This window comes from Astyanax mexicanus, chromosome 1, assembly GCF_023375975.1.
Source record: "Astyanax mexicanus isolate ESR-SI-001 chromosome 1, AstMex3_surface, whole genome shotgun sequence".
In the NCBI taxonomy this organism is placed as follows: Eukaryota; Metazoa; Chordata; class Actinopteri; order Characiformes; family Acestrorhamphidae; genus Astyanax; species Astyanax mexicanus.
This window is the reverse complement of record NC_064408.1, coordinates 10,578,694-10,601,432: the sequence shown is the minus strand read 5'-3', so window position 1 is coordinate 10,601,432 and position 22,739 is coordinate 10,578,694. Positions and strand designations below refer to the sequence as shown.

General features: G+C 41.0%; 1 protein-coding gene across 2 annotated transcripts in view; it reads left to right on the top strand.

The window, feature by feature from the left end:
* The window catches only part of mcc (MCC regulator of WNT signaling pathway), a 183,589-nt gene that overhangs the window by 136,622 nt on the left and 24,228 nt on the right, over positions 1-22,739 (top strand). For both annotated transcript variants that reach the window (XM_022665786.2, XM_022665787.2), the window contains 2 exons: positions 15,612-15,712; positions 17,296-17,479. In XM_022665786.2, coding sequence (XP_022521507.2) covers positions 15,612-15,712; positions 17,296-17,479 — 285 coding nt within the window. The remainder of the gene's footprint in view (positions 1-15,611; positions 15,713-17,295; positions 17,480-22,739) is intronic.

The window sequence follows — 22,739 nt, the reverse complement described above, 5'->3', positions numbered from 1 at the left end:
CAGCGGTCCCCAGATTGACAGGATAATCTCTGCATGTTGATTGAGGGAGCGTTGGCATAGCAACAGTGGTGGCTTACCTTCATTCTAGCTCTGGCCCTTTTCTTCCAGTGTTTGCTTTTTTTGGGACCGAGTGAGGAGCTCAATCAGAGCTTGATAATAAATATACTACCGGTCAGTAGTTTTAAAACATCCATATTGTTTAGCAATTCTTCTCTTCAGTTCTGAAACTGAGACCAATGTTAAGCTAAGCTAAAGGCTAAAGCTGTTTCCATGTGGATCAGCCAGACGTGACTCTTCCTGTATCAGTTTTCTCCAGTTTCTAAGAGTCTTATGAAGGTGTAGAAAACAGTACTTACAGCTCTCTGAATTTATCTATAATTTCTCTAAAGAAAAGATCTTCTACTTTTAATAGTTACAGAGTTCTCTGTGTTTCTGTATTTTTTTTTTTATTATTATGATGAAAGTGTGTAAATGCTGCAGTAGAGAGTAACAGGAGTAACTCCATCTGTTCCAGCTTTACTGCTTTACTACAGACAAAGACTTTGACAAAATAGACAATTAAAATAAACAAAGCTCACTTTGTGTCCATTGCTACTTAGCAGCTGTAAGCTGTTTACCTATGAATTGTTTCCTAAAACAAATAATAATAATAATAGTTAATAATAGGAAGTGGTTTGATATTTTGAATTACACTTCTAACCAATCATAGTTTTTTTTACACTGTGTTCTAAGTAGGACTGTCAGCATTAATATGTAGCACACAGCTAATGGCACGTTTCCTTTTTCCAAGTTGTTGAGTGTGGAATATGGAGCTACACTAGCTTTTTTCTCCATTAAACTCTCAATTAAACACAGTAATTCAGCTTATTACAATATTCTAGTTTAAAAAGCATCAACACTAACCTGAGATATTATAATACAGTAAAAAAGTCAAATTTAAACCACACTGCACTATAGCTTGTATCATGATTTTAATCATGAATAATTCACAAAAAAATGTGGTGATTAATGCAATTCATTTTTAAGTGATTGACACCACTAAAATAAATGTCATTTAATTTAGCCGAACAAAGATACAGATTATTTTATTTACATTTAAATACCCTTTTGTCAGGGCCAGACAGGAATGAGACTGATGCAGATACAATAAAATAACTTTTATTAAAGTTATAGAGTAGACAGGGGTAGTCAACAGAAACAGGGTCAGTACCAAAAATGCACAGTGTAGAGAAACCATACCATAACCGGAGGACAGTCCAGAGTTCATACACGGGTAGGCAGTATCACAGGGTAGGCAAAAATCCAGAGTACAATAAACAGTCCAGGTCATACACGGTAATCCAACACAAGGGAACAGGCAAAAATCAAAGTCGGTAGAAAACAAAAACAGGATCATACACGGAAAATAGCAAGGGCAAGAGAAACGCTTTGTATTGTAGGAATTACCAAACAGATACTCGGCGAGGTGTGAGTGTGAGCATGGTCCTTAAATACACTGAGTAATCAGTACTCGGGACTTCCTGGTGGCGTCATGTGACGTGTCATGTGATCGGGAGTGTGTGTTGTGTCATGGAGTGGTGCGTTCTGGGTATTGTAGTTGTTACTGTGAGAATCGCAGTTAGAGCTGGATGTGGGAGACACAGACGTGCTTTCAGCACCAGACATGACAGTACCCTCCCCCTGAGGAACCGGAGCGGAGGCAGAACGGGGCCGACCCCGGCGACGACCACCCGGCGGACAGGGAGTACCGGCGGGAGGTGCAGGTGTCGGAGCGGAGGTGCCAGACAGACGGGGCTCACCAGAGCGAGAAACCCGACGAGTTGGAGCAGAGGAGGTCGGAGGACGCTTGGGACGTCCACGGGGCCTAGGAGCAGGCTTACCAGGAAAACGAGCATGAAACTCCACGAGCAAGGCAGGGTCCAGCACGTCTTTGGCAGCCACCCAACAACGCTCCTCCGGACCATACCCCTCCCAATCGATAAGGTATTGGAGCACACCCCCACGTCTGCGTGAATCCAGCACCTCCCGGACAGCATACGTGGACGACCCCTCCCCCTCCACAGCCGCGGGCGGAACATCAGCCGGTGCAGCGTCAGCGAGCGGACCCGGGACCATAGGCTTGAGGAGAGATACATGAAAGGAATTATTAATACGATACTGAGGGGGTAACTCCACCTTGTAAGTAACTTCATTAATACGTGACAAAATCTTAAGAGGACCAATAAACTTAGGCAGGAGTTTTCTACAACTACCCTCAAACCTAAAGTCCCGGGTAGAAAGCCACACCCGATCTCCTGGTTGGTAGTCTGGGCTGTCACCACGGTGCTTGTCAGCACGCTCCTTGTACACACGCAGTACCTCAGAGACTTTACGATGCGTGTCCTCCCACACCTGCTCACTGCGCTTCATCCATTCATCCACAGCCGGCACATCAGTGGACACCGCTGTCCAGGGAGCTAGGGGAGGCTGAAAACCCAGAACACACTGAAAGGGGGTGAGGCCAGAGGTAGTATTAACTAAGGAGTTTTGTGCAATTTCAGCCCAAACGAGGTATTGTGACCAATCAGTGGGATGTTTGAAGCAGTATGTGCGGAGGAATTTCCCGAGTTCCTGATTAACCCTCTCACATTGACCATTACATGTAGGGTGGAAACCAGAAGTGAGACTGACATGTACACCGAGATGTTCAAAAAATGCCTTCCACACACGAGAGGTAAATTGAGGACCACGGTCAGACAAAATATCTTCGGGGATACCAAAGTGTCTAAATACATGCATATAAATAGCTTGAGCAGTTTGGAAGGCAGTAGGCAGAGCTGGGAATGGAATAAATTTAACCCCTCTAGAGAAACGATCAACAACAGTGAGAACTGTAGTATAACCCTCAGATACAGGCAGATCAGTGACAAAATCAACAGCAATATGCGACCAAGGTCTCTCAGGTACAGGGAGAGGTAGTAGCTTACCGGCTGGAAGGGTTTTAGGCGTTTTACATTGCGCACAAACAGAGCAGGAGGTAACGAATGAGTGAACATCAGCACGCATAGAATTCCACCAGTAACGGGCAGAGAGTAATTGTAACGTGCGTGTGACACCAGGATGACCAGAGGTTAAAGCGGAATGAGCCCAGGTGATGAGCCTGTCTCGAAACTGGACGGGTACGAACGTTTTACCCTGAGGACAGTCCTCAGAATCGGGCTGATTAGCGTTACTTTGGCGAATCTGATCGTCTAACTCCCATTGAATGGCTGCGATCTGAACAGAGGGAGGAAGAATGCGTTCAGCCTCCTGGGGCTGGGATGCGCTGTCCACAGTGCTGTAAACCCTGGACAGCGCATCAGCTTTAGTATTACGGTTTCCCGGACGGAACGAGATTGAGAAGTTAAATCGAGAGAAAAAAAGGGACCAACGTGCTTGTCTCGGATTAAGTCGTTTAGCCGTGCGGAGGTATTCCAAATTCTTGTGATCAGTATACACAGTAAACGGATGAACGGACCCCTCCAGCCAGTGACGCCATTCTTCTAGAGCTAATTTCACAGCAAGAAGTTCCCTATCCCCTATCCCATAGTTACGCTCCGCAGGGGAAAGCTTGCGTGAGAAGAAGGCTACAGGAAACAATTTAGGTGGCGACCCACTACGCTGAGAGAGAACCGCACCAACACCCGATTCGGAAGCGTCCACTTCCACTACGAAGGGAAACTCGGGCTTAGGGTGCCTAAGTACAGGGGCTGAAATGAACGCAGCTTTCAGCTCACAGAAAGCGCGATCCGCTTCGGTTGACCATTTCAGGATTTTAGCAGCCCCCTTAGTGAGGGCAGTAAGGGGCGCAGCAATGGAGCTAAAGTTACGGATGAACCGCCTATAAAAATTAGCGAAGCCAAGGAATCGCTGGAGTTCTTTAATGGTCTGGGGCACAGGCCAACTAGTAACGGCAGTTACTTTGTCATCGTCCATAAGGACACCGGAGGAACTGATAACGTAGCCGAGAAATGTGACCCTTTGAGTATGGAACTCACATTTCTCGGCTTTGGCAAACAGACTATGTTCTCTCAGGCGTTGGAGAACTTGACGGACATGCTGAATGTGTGTGGGGAGATCTGGTGAATAGATAAGGATATCGTCTATAAAAAGGACAACAGAATGATTAATGAGGTCGCGAAATATGTCATTCATAAACGACTGGAATATAGCTGGGGCGTTAGCGAGACCGTAGCTCATGACCAGGTATTCATAGTGGCCGTTGGTGGTGGAAAACGCTGTTTTCCATTCGTCACCTTCCCTGATGCGAATGAGATTATAAGCGCTACGGAGATCGAGCTTGGTGAAGTACACGGCATTACGTAACTGTTCAAGAGCTGCTGGGATTAACGGGAGCGGGTAAGCAAACTTTTTAGTAATGTCGTTTAAGCCTCTGTAATCTATGCAGGGTCTCAAACCCCCATCCTTCTTCTTCACGAAGAAGAAACCGGAGCCAACAGGGGATTTGGATGGGCGAATGAAACCCTGCGCAAGAGCTTCACTAACATACTCTTCCATAGCCTTCTCCTCATCACGAGACAATGGGTACACACAAGCTTTGGGCAGTACAGAACCCTCTAGTAAATCAATAGAGCAATCATAGGGGCGATGCGGAGGTAACTCGGTAGCTTTAGCTTTACTAAACACATCAGAAAAGTCATAGTACTCGGAGGGAATAGCAGGGGTATCTACAGAATTAGGGCTTTCAACAGAGGTAGATTGTAAAGAGAGTGAATTTAAAGATAAACAGTTCTCACGGCAGAAAGGAGACCAGGCAGTGATGTCTCCCAGGCTCCATGAAATGACGGGGTCGTGTGTCTTTAGCCATGGCGCTCCCAAAACCAGGGGATGTTCTGTGCATGGGAGCACATAGAGAGAGAGCTGTTCCACATGTAGAGCGCTGGCTTGAAGGGTGAGAGGAAGAGTCTGCAGGGTCACAGGTTTGGAGCGTACAGTCTTTCCATCGATGGCATGGATGGAGATCGACTTGGGGAGAACTTTTGTGGGTATGGCGTGCTCCTCCACCAGGTCCAGGCTGATAAAGTTCCCCTCCGACCCAGAATCTACAAGCGCTGAGACACAAAACACATCCGTTGGAGTGGTAATAATAACAGGCAACATGAAACATTTTTCTTTAAGTTCAGAAACAGGGGTACATACCACGTTAGCGCGTGGAGTACTCTCCACGCGCTGTCCCAGAGCAGACGCTTGAGCAGAATTGGGCCGGAGTTCACAGTTAGCCCTCAGATGACCTGAACCACCACAATAGAGGCACAGGTGAAGGCGCATGCGACGCTGCCTCTCAGCGACGGGTAATCTGGATCGTGTGATATCCATGGGTTCAGAGATGGGTGCAGGCGCAAATTCCGGAACTGGATTCCCGGACTGGAGTAGTGCAGGGCGAACCGCAGGAGTGTGGCTAACAGCTTTGGGCTTACGGGAAAGGAGCTGATCCAGACGGATAGACAGAGCGATCAGCTGATCCAGGGTGAGTGAGTCGTCCTTGCATGCAAGTTCTCTTTGAATCTCAGGGTTAAGTCCGTGTCGAAACATGGAGATGAGAGCAGGGTCGTTCCAACCGCTGCTAGCAGCTAACGTACGGAACTCCAGAGCAAAGGCTGCCACAGATAGTTTACCTTGCTTCAAGGTAATCAGAAGCTCTCCACTAGATTGCCCATAGCGTGTATGATCAAAAACGCTGCGAAAAATAGACAAAAAAGTGTCGTAGCTGGATTCAGAAATGTTCTCCCAAATAGCTGTAGCCCAGTCCAAAGCCTTGCCAGACAGTCGAGAAATTATAAACCCGATTTTAGCTTTATCAGAAGCAGGAGGTGAGTTGCTAAAAAACACGGAGCACTGGAGCAGAAACCCATTACATTTCTCAGTGTTTCCGTCATAGACTTCGGGTTTACACACAGCGAAAAAGGGAGTAGTGGTTTTGTTAGGGCTGGCTACAGGACTAACCACTGGGCTAGGGTTCTGGGTGGACAAACCCCGGAGGTGACTCATAATCTCGGCTAGCTGCTGCTGTTGGTTAACCTGGTGGCGTGCTAGCTCGTCAACAGCTTGGGTCACACCAGCGAGCGTTTGCTGGTGCTGACCTAAAAGCCGACCCTGGTTAGCCAAACCAGACTTAATAGACTCTGTATCCGCAGTCTCTGTCATTATGGCCGAGTATCTTGTCAGGGCCAGACAGGAATGAGACTGATGCAGATACAATAAAATAACTTTTATTAAAGTTATAGAGTAGACAGGGGTAGTCAACAGAAACAGGGTCAGTACCAAAAATGCACAGTGTAGAGAAACCATACCATAACCGGAGGACAGTCCAGAGTTCATACACGGGTAGGCAGTATCACAGGGTAGGCAAAAATCCAGAGTACAATAAACAGTCCAGGTCATACACGGTAATCCAACACAAGGGAGCAGGCAAAAATCAAAGTCGGTAGAAAACAAAAACAGGATCATACACGGAAAATAGCAAGGGCAAGAGAAACGCTTTGTATTGTAGGATTTACCAAACAGATACTCGGCGAGGTGTGAGTGTGAGCATGGTCCTTAAATACACTGAGTAATCAGTACTCGGGACTTCCTGGTGGCGTCATGTGACGTGTCATGTGATCGGGAGTGTGTGTTGTGTCATGGAGTGGTGCGTTCTGGGTATTGTAGTTGTTACTGTGAGAATCGCAGATAGAGCTGGATGTGGGAGACACAGACGTGCTTTCAGCACCAGACATGACACCTTTATTAAAATACACTTAAATACCCTTTATTAAAAGCTAAGTCTTAAGGTTAAGAAAGCATGCAGTTTATTGAATTACTACTTTTTTTATCAAATTAATTGACACCACTATTTCTGAACTTGAGTTTTGACCAGATCAATTTCTGTGTGATTTTTGGGAAATAGAATATCCTAACACCAAAGTGATAATGTTAGCGCCTATTTAATCCTAGAAAGTGCACTGAATACTCTGTTGGAATAAATTGATGTCTTTGTGCGTTGTACTGCTGTTGTACAGCATTTTCTATTTTGTGATTCGTTGAATAACAAGGGATACTTGGTTTGCTGCTTTCCATCTACTGTTATACTGAACTTCATCAGAGTTCTCCTCCAAGCGTGTTGAACTCTCTAGTGACTATGCTTTCACAGCAGTTTCATCATTCACCTTTCCAGCTTTACTAGTATTGTGTGATTGAATAGACTGTAATAATTTACCTATATACTTTTAATATATAGTTACTCCAGCTCCAGCTTTAAGACAGAGCACTCTACATCATGTAGTCTTATTGCTGAATATAGACTCGGCTGTCTGTTTAGCTGTGTAACAGTGTTGAGCGCCACCCCCACCTTTATAACCAGCTCCTGCCTGTCCTTACCTTCTGCGCTTCTGTACTCCACACAGATCCTCAGCCTGCATACAGATGAGCACGGCCTTGTGTGTGTTTATATATGCGTGTATATTTCCATATATATATTCTACTGTGATGCGTGTCTGCTGTATACACATACTGTGTGTGTGACAGTGTGTTTTCCTATGTGTTGTGTTTGCCTGTGGGTGTGATTGATGCAAACGTGCAGATGTGTGTATATTTCACTGGCCTTCTTATAGGTCATGCTATGAAACATATATATGTGTATGTGTGTGTGTGTGTGTGTGTGTGTGTGTGTGTGTTATACTGTCATAACACAAGGCTGGCCCTGACATTGACTTTGCGGACCCTCATTTAGCTGTAATTAATAAAGTGATTATAATGGGAAGATGAGAAGTGTAATTAGAGCTCTGCAGCAGTGTGATTTGGGTCATTATCAGAATACTGTGTCTTAATTTTGGCATCCCATAACTTGACTTTTGTATATTTGTCATATTTGTAACTAACTTTTTACTACACAAAAATTATATTTTCCAGCTTAATCTCTTTTTATTTACGTTTTTATTCCCCCTTATGCATGCAATTTTACTGTAAATTGATGTTTAATAAAAACACGCTTTAGCTCGATTTGCAGACATGTTAAATTGTTCATTGTGACTCTTCAATGATACATTTTAATTAAAAATAATAAAAAATATTTTTATTTTAATTACCATGATATTTTACCACATGGATATTTTAAGCTTTACTACTTTAAGCTAAGTGTGGAGACAATATAAGAAATATTCAGTGAAATTGATATTATTAATAACTGATAATAACCTGATAATAATCTGAGTAGCAATGAGTGTCTTTAATCTCTTAAAAAAAAAATAGAACTTTGTGAAGGTTGTGATGTCACTGATCATTTCATTGGATACTTTCTTAAAGGGGCAGAGTTATTCTATAATGACACGATGGGCAGGGAATTCTTAGACACATTTACGTGGCTTGATATTTTTTATTTTAAAATAAAAACTACAATAATTGAAATGTTTAAATTATATGAAAAAAGCATGTGTTGTTTAACTACTTAAAATAACTATTCTACTTTTTACAGTTTCTATTCAGAGTGGATGATTGTGCCCTTTTTTCTCTTTTTTTGCACTAAAAGGTGCACCGTATTATAAGGCGCACTATTAATGAACGTCTATTTTCTGGTCTGTTTTCATATATTAGGCATATCAGATTATAAGGTGCATTACAGTACACGACAATAGTAGGGAAAAAGGGTATCGTCATGTTTTCCTTCTTATTCAGCAGGTCTCTGTTAAGCTAAGCTAAGCTTAGTAAACAAAACTGTAATTCTTAAAAAGATTTTTCTTTTAAAGTCAAACAAATGCTGGATGTTAATCTACACAGATTTCTCTCCTGAAAACTGTTTATTTGGGTGAGTAAATCGCTTTTGTTTATTTACACTAAGCTTAGATTATTGTACGCGATATTAGGGTGATATTAGCTATGGGTTCGTCCCATGTAGCTTATTTTAACACAGTAAACATGCAGACTACAGTTCAATATACTCACCTCTGAACGGCAAAAGAGCTAGTATTTAGGACGGTAGCGGCTAATGCTAATACTGCTCCAGCAGTGCTTGCTGGCGTTAGCAGCAGGCTACAGTTCGATAATACTTACCTCTGAACGGCTAAAGAGGTAGTGCTTGGTGTGGTTAGCGGCTAATGCTAATACTGCTCCAGACTGCTCCAGAACTAAACTAAAACTCCTCTATAACGCTGTACTTCAGCGCAGTGGCTTTACTGCTTCTTAATACCTGACTGATAAAATTCATACATAGGCGCACTGGATTAAGAGACACACTGATGATTTTGCACACTGTGCATTTTAACTGCACCTTATAGTGTGAAAAATACCGCTCTGAATCTGCATTTCTTTGATGTAATGATGTGAGATGAGCAGATAGAGACAGAATTTGCTGTTCTGATATCTCAGTGTTCGCAGTAGCTCTTGTATCAGCACCATTAGCAGCACTGTGATTATAGCCAGAAAAAGATTCCGGGACCTACCAGACCAATTTTAGGATGAATATACTGTAGGTGGCTTCTGAAATGGTTTTAGAAGTGCACTGATACCAATGATTATAGTATTTTACTATTGTAATTATAGAAAAATATAAATGTATTGTTACACAGTGTGTTTGTTTTTAATTTAAACAACTATGCTGCGACACAAAAGGCAGGTTATGTTGATATGGACCCTTTATTGCTGGTTTGAGGACAGTGATGTTTATTATAGATGTTAAGGAAAGATGATGGACAGTTTGTGTTGTTTGCTGAGGCGAATGTCTCTAGGAGACACACTCAGTGACACAAATTTGCATTAGTATTAGCATAAACAGAACCTGCCTCATCAGGGTGCTTTGTGTGTGTGTGTGTGTGTGTGTGTGTGTACACACCTCCCGTCCTCCTGAGATCTGATACCCGCTAAACTCTGATATCAGCCTTTAGCTATTTCTTCATCAGAGCTTGGCTGCGCTTCACTGCCGCTGTGCAGCTGTCGAAAAACAAAAGGCGGATTTAAACCTTCTCCACAACTCCGCTAATTGCAGAACGTTCTGGAAACGCTTCACTCGGCCGCTGCCAACATCCCCAATTTGACTGGAGCTAACAAAGTTTCCACTCTGGAGTCTCGGTCACAACCCTAAAAGAGTTTCATTCAATTTTTAGGGTCTTACTAGTGCAGGGCGGTATGACCAAAAATGTATATCAAAGTATTTTCCGAGATTCTGACAGTTGTACGGAAATCACAATATTTTTATTGTGTTATTTTATGTTACTTTATTACATTTTTTTTTAATTTTTTGAACTTTAATATAGGTTTGTAACTTACTGTACTGTTAGGAGTACATATAATATAAAACACTTTAAAAACACTTTAAAAAGGCTTTCAATGAAGAAGGGTTTACTTTGTCCCACAAAATTAGACAATATATGAAGAAATCAGACTTAAAAAAAAAACAGCTGAAGAATGTAAACAATAGACCAGGGGTCATCAATAGGCAGCCCGCAAGCATGGAACATCTGGCCTGTGAGGGTTGTTTGAACTATAATGTACAATAATGAAAAAAAAAAAATGCTTCTCTGGTGAGCTTTTGTTTACATTACTCCCCTGTCTCTCTCTGACTTTAGTCTTCGCCCGTTCTCGTTTTTCCGCCCGTTCTTGGGCTCCCTATCTCCTTAAGGACACTGTGTTAGTGTATTGGGCGGCGTTAGTGTATTGGGCCACTACCGTGACGACACGGGTTCAATCCCGCTTGAGGAGCGGAGTGTGTTTAATTATTTAATTTTTCCTTTCTTCTTGGGTTTACCTGCTTTGAGATCAACTGTTCTGCAATTGGGTTCAACAACCCTCTGGGCTGGAGAGCTACTAGTCTGTAGCACTTCATCCTATTACCCTTTATTTTACAAAACTGAGGTTTTTTTTGTGGCCACTAAGATAGTTCTTAAAAAAAGATACATGACCAACTTTAACATGGTTTCCTTTACTAAATTTAATATTATTTAAATAGTTCCATAAATACTATAAATGGACCTAGTATACTCACTATTTTAAATATCAATTATTTAAAAGAGATGTTTCTCAAAAGCTCTATTGCACAAGTAAGAAACAAGTTTAATGTCAGTTTACAATATGTTATTCCTGGAGACATTAGAGGCATTACAGTATTAAAATAAAAAGTCACAATTCCCTTCTTTCTCCAGTTAACAAATAAATGCAATTCAGTGTGTATTAAAATTTACATTTCAAACTACAGTTTTAATATATTTAAAAGGGCTGTAGTTACTGCTCTTTATATCCAGTGTTTTAGCGAGTTTTATCACTGAATAAAAGATTCTGTATCCAGAACTGATTCTGGCTTTGTCTGGATGATGAGACTGACAAATATTAGTTAGCGAGCTGTATCTGCTTTTTTGGTGCTGCTGTTCTGCATAGCGCTCCACTGGGGTATGGTGGTATGTGAAAAATATTTACCGGTTTTAATTTCCCATCCGGTACACCGAATTAACCAGATGAACCAGTATACCGCCCGGCACTAAGTCTTACCTTTTTAAACAGTTTAGTCAAGTGCGATTTAATCGCAGTTAATCACAGAAGACTGTTTTGATTAATCTGATTACATTTTTTAATCGATTAACACCACTAGTATATATGCCAGAACACTCCAGTATTCGAGCAGGGCAGTGCTAGTAAACATACTGTTGTTTTGTGGGATACTATTGCACAGCTAGTGTGTAAGCAGTGGAGTAAGAATCTTCCAATTCCAAGAAATAAGTAATTTTTCACAAGCAGTGCCTAATAAATTATAATAGAAATAATAGTGCTAAATTTAATGTGGTAATTGTTTTATGATACTAAATCCTGACCCATGCGAGGCGTCTGTGTTTGGTTGTATGATTTGTAGTAAGCCTGTGAGGCTTTGATTGAATCTTGTCCCTGGTGGCCGTGATGTCAGTTTGCTGGAGGATGGAGGGAAGAAGGGAGGGAGGGAGTGATTTTCATTATGAAGGGTGGAGGGGTGCTGGGGTGGATCCTGCCAAACCCTCATAAAGACAGAGACAGGCGCCAAGCTTGTAAAGCTTTCTGATTAATCAGAACAGAGCACACACACACACACTTACTGGTTTGTTTTTATGCAGTATAAATGTATGTACCTGTGTGTAGTATACCCAGTATATATAGGGATAAAGGTATAGGTGTGTGTGTGGAATATTAATAATAATACATCTACAATGTGTTCAGTTCAAAATGTGAAACTCGTATATTATATAGATGTATTAAACACAGATTTATCTATTTTTTATTTTTTACCATTTTCTCCCCAATTTACATGGCCAATTACCCTCATTACCACTCATTAGGACTATCTCTAATAATACCCCAACACCAGGAGGGTGAAGACTAGCACATGTCTCCGCTGATGCACATGAAGTCAGACTCTGCCTCTTTTTAAATTGCTGCTGATGCAGACTTGCTGAGTAGCATCACAGTGCTCTCTGAGAAAAACACAGCGACTCGGTTCTGATACATCAGCTCATAGATGCCTCGTGCTGATCGACATCACCCTTTGGAGTGAAGAGAGGAAAGAGCGCCATCTACCCACCCAGAGAGAGCAAGGCCAATTGTGCTCTCTCAGGGCTCCGGTAGCTGATGGCAAGCTGCATGAACAGGATTCGAACCAGCGATTTCCCAATCATAGTGGCAGCTCTTACCCTGCGTTCACACTGGAACGTGACGAGTCGCTTGTGTCGCCCCGCGTTTGTCGCTTGTGGGTGTGTCAAGCTCAACGCGTGCGTGTATCATGGTCCAGCCTCCGACAAGAAAAAAGGCACAAAAAAGGAATCGCTTGGCCACTTTATTCTACAGCTATAACTCCTAAGCTCCGCAGATCGATGTGGGTCCACCCCTTTCAACAGGGAAAGAAACGAAAAAAATAGCTAGAAGCCAACCGCTTCATAATTCATTTGCATAAAGTTGAGAAAAATTCAGCTCCGTGTCGCTCTGACGCTCTGTCGCTTGTTGCCTCTCGTCTGTTGTGACGTCAAATCTCGCCCTGCCATAGGAAATGAAGGGTCGCTTTGTCGCTTTCCAGTGTGAACGCAGCGTTAGCCTGCTGGAAAATGAAATCCACATGAAGTGCTGTAAGATTTTGTGGGAAAACACTGAACTGACTTTGGTCTTGATAAAACACAATGGATCAACACCAGCAGATAAAGAGGTTTGATCTACATTTTAGGCAGCAAATGGATCTGAGAAACTTTGACAAAGCTAAGCAATATTGTCTTGTCATCTATAAGTAAGAAACTGCCAAAGGTAGTCTAGCCACAAGGTCATTGCCAGCTAACACTCATTGATGCAGGGTTTAAAGGATCTGCTGCTGAAGTCAGATACCACAGGACACCTTCAGAAGTTGTGTGTAGTCAATGGTATTGATTGGTTAGAGCTGTTCTGTTTGGTCTGCATGAGGCGGATATACTCAGTACAGTATTAAGCATGTGGTTTTAATGTTATGGCTGATCGATGTAGCTTTCTCTACCTATAAAACTCACGGATATTGGAATTGAGCTTTTCTGTTGGTGTCAGCAGAATCTGCTGGTAAAGCAGTGATATTACCCTGAAGTTGCTGGCTTTATAATATAATGAGCTCAGCTCGCTCATTTCTGAGGATTTTATTGGTCTCACATACAGAACGAACACCATCACCGCTAAACTGGCCGTCAGCAGCTGCTCTCCCTTATTGAGGCACTACAGTAGTCGAGCTGCTGAACATCAACACAGAGAACACCATCATGGATACAGTAATAAAAGAATGATAAAGAGAACTGAGATATTAACATAACTGGACAACACTGCTGACAAGAATACTGAAAAACGGGGGTTTTCAAAGGTGTTCTTCCGCTAAAATCCACTTTTTCTTGTTCTTTGTGAAATACAGTCGGCTTCTATGAGGTATATATGATGCTGCACATAAAACTGTTCCTCAAGCTCCATTACATACAGTATCTAGTAAAAGAAAATATTCAGAAAAACGTGTCGATTAGGAAAAGCACTGTGTCTACGTCAATCCATGAATTAATATTCATGGCCCACCTTGGCTTGCAACCGCACACAGGCAGCGCTGCAGTTCGTTCCTGTGTTATTTGTGTAAATAACACATCAGTTTTATTTGCTTCCCCCAGTAATTCAGAGCTAAGGAACAAATGGTTAGATTTTGTCTATAGAACACCACCAGCGAAGTACAGTTAGGATAGGTAGATGTGTTTTTAAACAGTTCTGTTTACCTGGACCTGGACTACCCACCTCTGTGTGGAACTATAGGATTTACATAGGATCTCCATTGGATTTTGTGTTTTACAGAGACTCTAAGATTAGGTCAGTGGCTGAACTGCACTTAGCAAATATTGTAAAGTAACATACGACATTGACAAGTCTGTTATTAGTGTAAAAATGTCTTTATTTTAAAATGTTTCTAACTGTTGTCTCTCTTGCTGGTGTCGCAGTGCTGTTAGCCAATCAGAGCCGATATGTTTGCATGTATGAATATTTGTGAGCAAGAGCCGAAATCCTATCTTTTCTCTACCGGACTAAAGCAACATTATATCAAATCACCAGAGCCCACAAAAAACAGCTCAGCACCTCATCAGATACCTCAGTACATTGAGAAAGACTGTCCTGAGCAGCACATTCCTTCTGTTTCACGCATGTCACGTTTCACTTTCTCGAATTTTGTGTTCTGTCTAGAAAAAGTACCCTATTTTTCGCACTATAAGGCGCACTATCAATGAACATTCTTTTTTTTATTTTGGTCTACCGGTCACCAGATTATAAGGAGCATTTTAAGCATAACTAGTAAGGAACAAGGGTGTCTCCATGTTGTTAATCTTTTCACATTGTGGTTAGCAGCACTTAGCGCTAATAAAAGGCACCCACGTAGTTTGTTTTAACAAAGAAAACACACAGACTACAGTCAGATATACTCACCTCTGAACGGCGAACTCTGAAGAGCTAGCGCTGCTAGTTAGCTGCTAATGCTAAAACTTCTCCAGCCTTGGTGCTGGAGAAACTTTACTTAAACTCCTGAATAGCGATGTACCGTGCAAAAAAAATCACCAGAGCCCACAAAAAACAGCTCACATGGTATTCATTCATAATAGAGACCACAACTAGACATTTTAAAATGAATGAAAAAACGATGGAATGAGAGCTTTAAAAATATCTTTGTCAACACGAGAAGCGTTTTCAAAAATATCCTCACTCATACTGAAACTCTATACCACTCAAAAATGCTGAAATGAACATCCACAGGCGATCTCATAAGTTGTTTCCCATTTGATGCAAGGTCTAAGCATTTCACTCAAAGACACAAGAAATTCTCTAATCGCAGAGAGAGCAGGACTTGGTGTTCCCTGCTCTGTTCACTTAGGGCTTGTATCGTCCTGCTGTGTCCCGCTTTACACATCTCAGCACCTCACCAGATACCTCAGAACACTGAGAAAGACTGACCTGAGCAGAACATTCCTTCTGTTGTGTGTGTGTATGTTGTGTCCTTGCATGCGTGTGTGTGTGTGTGTGTGTGTGTGTGTGTGTGCACGTGTTTGAACATGTGTATATGAGGGAGTGTGTGTGTGTGTATATGTATTGAGTTCCCCCTGTGTATTTTGTTGCAGTGAGCAGTGTATCGAGGCGTATGAGCTGCTGTTGGCTCTGGCAGAGAGTGAGCAGGGCCTGGTGCTGGGCCAGTTTAGAGCGGCTGGAGTCAGCACTATGGGTGAGTGTATATACACACACACACACACACACACACACACACACACAGGCCTACAGTGTATGCAGTGAACCTTAAAATGTGAAACACCATTAGTGCACCCAGCAGCAGCATTTTTAGCCTCAGGTCCTGAAGTGGGATACCTGCAATATTGGTCCCAAAAGGTCCCTTTATACATAAAAATACAGAATTTGTGTAGTCTAACATTCTCTATACTCTCCTGTCCTTGTCTTAAGAGTGAAAAATATCCTGAATAAAATCCTGTTGTACCCTGGTGATGTACAGCAGCTCTGTCTAGGAAAAGTACCCTATTTTTCCGAATTATGAGGAGCATTTTAAGCAACACTAGTAAGGAACAAGGGTGTCGCCATGTTGTTAATCTACACAGATTTCTTTCCTGAAAACTGTTTATTTGGGTGAGTAAATCGTTTCCTTTTATTTTCAACATCGCAATAGCAGAACTTAGTGCTAGTAAATGCGGACCGATAGCGCTACACTGAGGAACTCTGAGTGCTCCGGTAAGCCAGGGCGATATCAGCTAGTGCTTTGTTCCACGTAGCTTGTTTTAACACAGAAAACACACGGACTACAGTCAGATATACTCACCTCTGAACGGTGAACTCTGCAGAACTAGCACTGTGGTTAGCTGTTAATGCTAATTCTGCTCCAGCTTTGGTGCTGGAGAACTCCTGAATAGCGATGTACTTCGGTGGAGTGGCTTAACTGCTATTTACAACCTGAATTTAAGGCACACCGAATTATAAGGTACTCTGTTGATTTGGGGGGAAATTAAAGGATTTTAAGTGCGGCTTACAGTGCAAAAAAAACGATAAGGTAATTTGAAGCTAATCCCCACTATTACACATGTTGGTGAGACATTTTGGACTGTAAAGACAACATAGAGGTCAAAATCCACTATGTGTTACAATACACTGTATACAATATATAAAATATGTTCAAATGTTTGTGGACACACCTAATAATGAATGCATTTAGTTACATTTAGTTGCACCTATGCTTATCAAGTCATGTAGAGAAGTACTGTCTATTAAATAAGACAAACATATAGGAGATGAACATGAATCTTTTTTATTGGCATCATGTATAATGGCAGGCGTGGCAAACATGCACTGTTAAACATGGTGGTGGGTCTTTCTGTCCTGTTAAGACAACATGGGGGTTAAGATACACTGTGCATTATGTCCAGATGTTTGTGGACACCCCTAATAATGAATGCATTTATGCACCTATGATTGTCTAGGCTCTGTAGAGAAGTATTGCCAATTAAATAAAAAAAATTTAGGCAGTTTGTAGCAGATAAACATAAACCTTTATTTTTTGCCACCATGTCTAAAGACAGGTGTGGTCTAGGGGGTTTAAGGCCTCCATTATTGAGCTGTGGAGCAGTGGATGTATATGTTATCTGGAATTATGTAATGATGAATGATTGCTGACAAGTTGGGGTGGTTTACTAATGCTTACATTACCTGTCTACTCTCCCTATTTATTTTTTTTATTTTTTTTATTGTATTCTTTATCTTATTTATATATCTATTTTAATAACATGCTTATGTTGGGTCTGATAGGAGAGCAGAGTGCAGAGGAGAGCATCACGCAGGTTCTGAAGAGAGCTCATGACTGCAGGAAGACAGCAGAGAATGCAGCTAAAGATCTCCTGGTCAGACTAGACGGCAGCTGTGGAGCAGCGTTCTCAGTCACGGGCTGCAGCGTCCAGCCCTGGGAGAGCCTCTCCTCCAACAGTCACACCAGGTACAGAAAAACATCTGTGTTGATGATGAATACTGCACACATCTACAATCTGATACATAAAATCTAATCACATCTTCCCAGTTCAGTCTCACAGCTGCATTGGTTCCCTATGCCTACATCAATTCATATTCAGAACAGTGTCATATAAAGTGTTTACTAGACTTGTGTCCTCCTATATTTCTGATTTGCTTCTCTGCTACACACGTATTGAAGTCTTCTGGTACTGGCCACTTTCTGCCTTTCTACCTTTCCACCTTTGTAATAGTAGTAGTGATAGTAGTAGTAGACGTAGTGGAAATAGTAGTGGTGGTTTTACTAGTAGTAGTATTGTAATTAGTGGTGTTAGTAATAGTAGTTATAGTGATGGTAGTAACTGTTGGTGGAATGATGGCTGGGCACAGTAGTGCAGCGGCTTCTCACACTTCTAGCGAACACCCTATTACCTGTCTACTCTCCCTATTTATTTATTTATTTATTTATTTTTTTATTGTATTCTTTATCTTATTTATATATCTATTTTAATAACAGCTCTTGGGTGTAAACTGGATCGTGAGATCACAATTTCGTTCCACCTCATGTACCACATGTGATGCGAATGACAATAAAATCTCCTTGAATACTTGAATCCTTGTGGTAGTAATAATGCAGGTGGTGATGGCTGTTGTAGTAGAAATTGTACTAGCAGTTGAAGTACTATTAATAGTAGTAGTAGTAGGGGTGTAGTAGTAATAGTAGCATTAGTAGTGGCAGTAACAGTAGTAGGAGCAGAAGTAGTGGAGGTTTTACTAAGGCAGTAGGTGTAGTACTAGTTGTAGTGGGTTTAGTAGTAGATGCAGCAGTGGTGTTGATTGTATTGCTGTTAGTAGTAGTGATGGTAGGCTTTGTGGATGTGATAGTAGTAGTAATAGTGCTGGCGGATAGTAGTAGTTTTTATTGTAGTGATAGAGTGAGTGGAGATATGGTACCAGTGATGTTGGTAGTAGTAACAGTAATAGTGGTAGTTTTACTAGGATTAATATTATAGTATTGTTATTAGTGGTGGTGGTAGTAATAGTAGTAGTAAGTGTTGGTGGTTGTGGTAGTAATGGTTGTTGTAATAGTACTAGCAGTTTAATTTTATATATAGTAATTTAATAGTAGTAATGAGTGCATATATAATACCAGCGGTGGTAATAGTAGTAGGGGTAGTGTAGAAATAATAGTAGTAGTGGTAGTTTTACTAGGATAAGTATTGTTATGGGTGGTGGTAGGGATAGTAGAAGTGTGGGTGGTTGGGATAGTAATTTATGGTTGAAGTTTTAGTAGTAGTGATTGGGGATGGTGGTGATATTAGTTGTATTAGTGGCAGTACTAGTAGTACTACTGGTGATAGTAGTGGTAGGGGGTTAGTAGTAGGTGTGGCAGTGGTGGTTATTGTATTGGTGTTAGTAGTGTGATGTTGGCAGTAGGAATGATTGTGGTTTTAGTAGTAGCAGTAGAGGTTGCTGTAGTAGTAATATTAGCATTAGTACTAGTGGTGCTTTTAGTTGTAGTGGGTGCTTTTATTAGTGGTAGTAGTATCAGTAATAGTACTGAGCTACTGGTGATGCTTTTTTTTTGGATGTGATTGTGGTGGTTCAGTAGTAGCAGTGGTGGTGGTAGTACTGGTAGCTGTTGTAGCAACATTGGGTGTAGTGCTGGTGGTTTAAAATAGTAATATTAATAGTACTGGTGGAAGTTGTATTAGTGGTAGTAATAAGTAATAATAGTAGTTTTAGTAGTAATATTAGTAATGGTAGTGGTGTTTGTATTGGTAGTAACAGTCGGTAAGGATGATAGTAATAATAGTAGTGTAAGTAGTTTTTTTTGTAGTAGTAATATTGGCAGTAGTATTGGTGGTGGTTTTAGTAGTAATAGTAGTGGTGGTGGGTTGTATTGATGGAAGAGGTGTTGGTGGTCCTAGTAGCTGTACTAGTGGTGGTAGTAGTAATTTTAGTGGTGGTAGTATTAATTTTAGGGGTGGTAGTAGTAATTTTAGTGGTGGTAGTTGTAAAATTGTCAGTAGTACTTGTGGTGGTTTTAGTAATATTAGTAGTAGTGGTGGTTGTATTGGTGGGATTTGTATTAGAAGTAGTCGTGGTAGTAGCAGTATTAGTGGTGGTAGTAGTAATTTTAGTGGTGGTAGTTGTAAAATTGTCAGTAGTACTTGTGGTAGTTTTAGTAATATTAGTAGTAGTGGTGGTTGTATTGGTGGGATTTGTATTAGAAGTAGTCGTGGTAGTAGCAGTATTAGTGGTGGTAGTAGTAATTTTAGTGGTGGTAGTTGTAAAATTGTCAGTAGTACTTGTGGTGGTTTTAGTAATATTAGTAGTAGTGGTAGTTTTATTGGTGGGATTTGTATTAGAAGTAGTCGTGGTAGTAGCAGTACTAGTGGTGGTAGTAGTAATTTTAGTGGTGGTAGTAGTAATATTGGCAGTAGTATTGGTGGTGGTTTTAGTAGTAATAGTAGTGGTGGTGGGTTGTATTGATGGAAGAGGTGTTGGTGGTCCTAGTAGCAGTACTAGTGGTGGTAGTAGTAATTTTAGTGGTGGTAGTATTAATTTTAGTGGTGGTAGTTGTAAAATTGTCAGTAGTACTTGTGGTGGTTTTAGTAATATTAGTAGTAGTGGTGGTTGTATTGGTGGGATTTGTATTAGAAGTAGTCATGGTAGTAGCAGTACTAGTGGTGGTAGTAGTAATTTTAGTAGTAGTAGCTGAAGTAGTAGTATTGACAGTAATACTGGGTAGTGGTTTTAGTAGTAGTTTTAATAATAATGGTGGTCGTAGTAGTAGTAATAAAAACACATGATGCAATACTGTGGCTTTTAGGTTTTAAATGCTGGTGTTTGTGATAATTCAGTTAAATATTCTTCATTTTTGTTCTTGAACTTAAACATTTGGATTTACCAATTCATTATTTATAAAGATCTTATTTTCAGCTTTATGTAAAAAAAAAAGCTCATTGTGTAGATGTTTAGTCAATGAGATTGATTAAATTGAAGAAAAATTAAGTTGGCAGTCAATTTGTAATTACCAAGTTCAGAAAGAAATTATGTATTACTGTAGATATTCTGTGGAAGTTCACTTAGTTTTGGAGAATATTCATATTTTTAGATTTCTAATCATTCAGGCATTAGAATTGAAGTCGAATGCTGTAATACAAATCCAAGGCTAGACTTCTAAATGATCTGTTTATCTTTGTATTATATTGTGTGTGTGTGTGTGTGTGTGTGTGTGTGTGTGTGTGTGTGTGTTCTTTGTTTTTGAGACGAGGTGGCATTTGTATGCACATCATGCTAATCAGAGAAGAGTGGCAGATAATTGATAATTAAGTACATTGAGCCCTGGAGCTCTTCTCATCCTCAGCTAAAAGAATGAATTCATTAACATCACATTCACACTGGTAACGACCCCAAATACAACAGAACTGGGTTTCTGATAGTAGCTGTCGAAGTGTCTGTTACATTAACACCATGTCAATTATGGATATTAAGCAATTAGTTAGTAAACAAAACTCAGTTATTTGACTTATTTAATTATGTACAAACCAGAAGACTGAGGTGATTCATTTCACCATTCATTTCAAGTGTTAAACAAACCAAAATACTCTGTGAAGAAGCATTTAGATGCGCTCATCAGGGGTGCTGTTAACTTTTAGCGGATTCTGAGGCTGGTAAGTCTGGTTAACTTATCCTGTACAACAGAGGAAACTCTTGCTCTTCCTTTCCTGGGGCGGTCCTGATGAGAGCCAGTTTATCATCATCATAATGTTTTTGATAGTCTTCACGACTGAACTTGAGGATACTTTCAAACTTCTTGAAATTGTTCAGAGTGACTGACCTTCATTTCTTAAAGTATATGTTTTTTTATGTATTTGAGCAAGTACATATTGCTTCTCATAATATGGATTAGAACATTAACTAGATGGAGCTATTCACTGTATACCTGTAGATCTACCTCTTCTACTTTACAACTGATGCTCTCAAACACTTTATTAAGACAAGAAATTCAAGTGATTAACTCTTGATGAATTCAGCACAGCTGTTAACTGAAAGCCTGAATTCCAGGTGTTTCTACCTCATAAAACTGACTGAGAAAATCCAGCCAAGAGGTGTAAAGCTGTCTAATCTAAGCAAGAGGTGCTACTTTATAGAATGTAAAATATAAAACGTAAATAATACCATACGTTTTTTTTTTTTTTTTTTCATAGTTTGGATAAGTAATGATAAATGTTAAAAACTAAAGAAGCCCATGTATCTCTATTTCAGTGCTCTTTCCCAGCATGGCTGATTATCATTCCCTATATCCAGTCACAGCATCATGTTCGCTGGCCTTAAAACAGGATCTTAATCTGAATCAGGACCATAGGGCCACTCGTTGCCCCTGGCAACACCCTCAGATCCAGTCCTGGCTGTTTTGTAGGCTGGAGCGTGCTGGTTCTCTCTGGTGAATAACGGCACAGTTGGTCCTTTAATCCGGCTGATTTCCACACCGTACCTGAAACTGCTGCAGCTCTTTGAGCTCTTTGAGCGCTATTAGCCGGATGAATGCTAATATGATTTAGCTTTGTGAATGGTAGCATTGGCATGCTAATTAGCAGCTCAACGGTGATTTAGCGTCGCTAATGCAATGCTAATGAAGGCCGCTGAATGGAAAGCGGGTTGTGTTTGAGGATATTAGCGAGGTGGCTCGGCTGTAGGCTTGAGGAGCTTGGCCGTAGATTGGACAACAAAAGCGGCGCTGGTCAGTGAGAGCGAAATTGGACAAGACAGAGAGTGGGATGCTCTGATTACAGGCAGCCTGTTGGTTAAAGCTCGTACTGGGAGCCCAGCGCAGCACTCAGCTCTGAAACGTCTGCTATTATTGGCTCTACAGGGGCCAGGTAAATTGGAGCTCGGTTCATTCCAGTGTCTCGGCTGAGTCTCTGCTCATTTATTCAGAGCCTTGTGAATAGCAGACAGCCTCCTCTGTAAATCTGCTGCATTTTACAGTGGAGGCTGATGGATTGGGACAATTTGTGACCTGTATGATACAGGCTTGGAATGCTGCCATTCTTGAATATGATGTGAGATGCAGTCGGCGCCATATTTTTTCCAATTTTTGCCTCTGTAGTCCAAATAAATGGGTTTTAAATGAGGTAATCTAAATATGACTGAATTAACACAGTTCCTTCTTTTTTAGTTTCGGGTTTTGGATAAATTAACCAAAATATAAATACACTGACATGCCAGAAGGCTGGGAG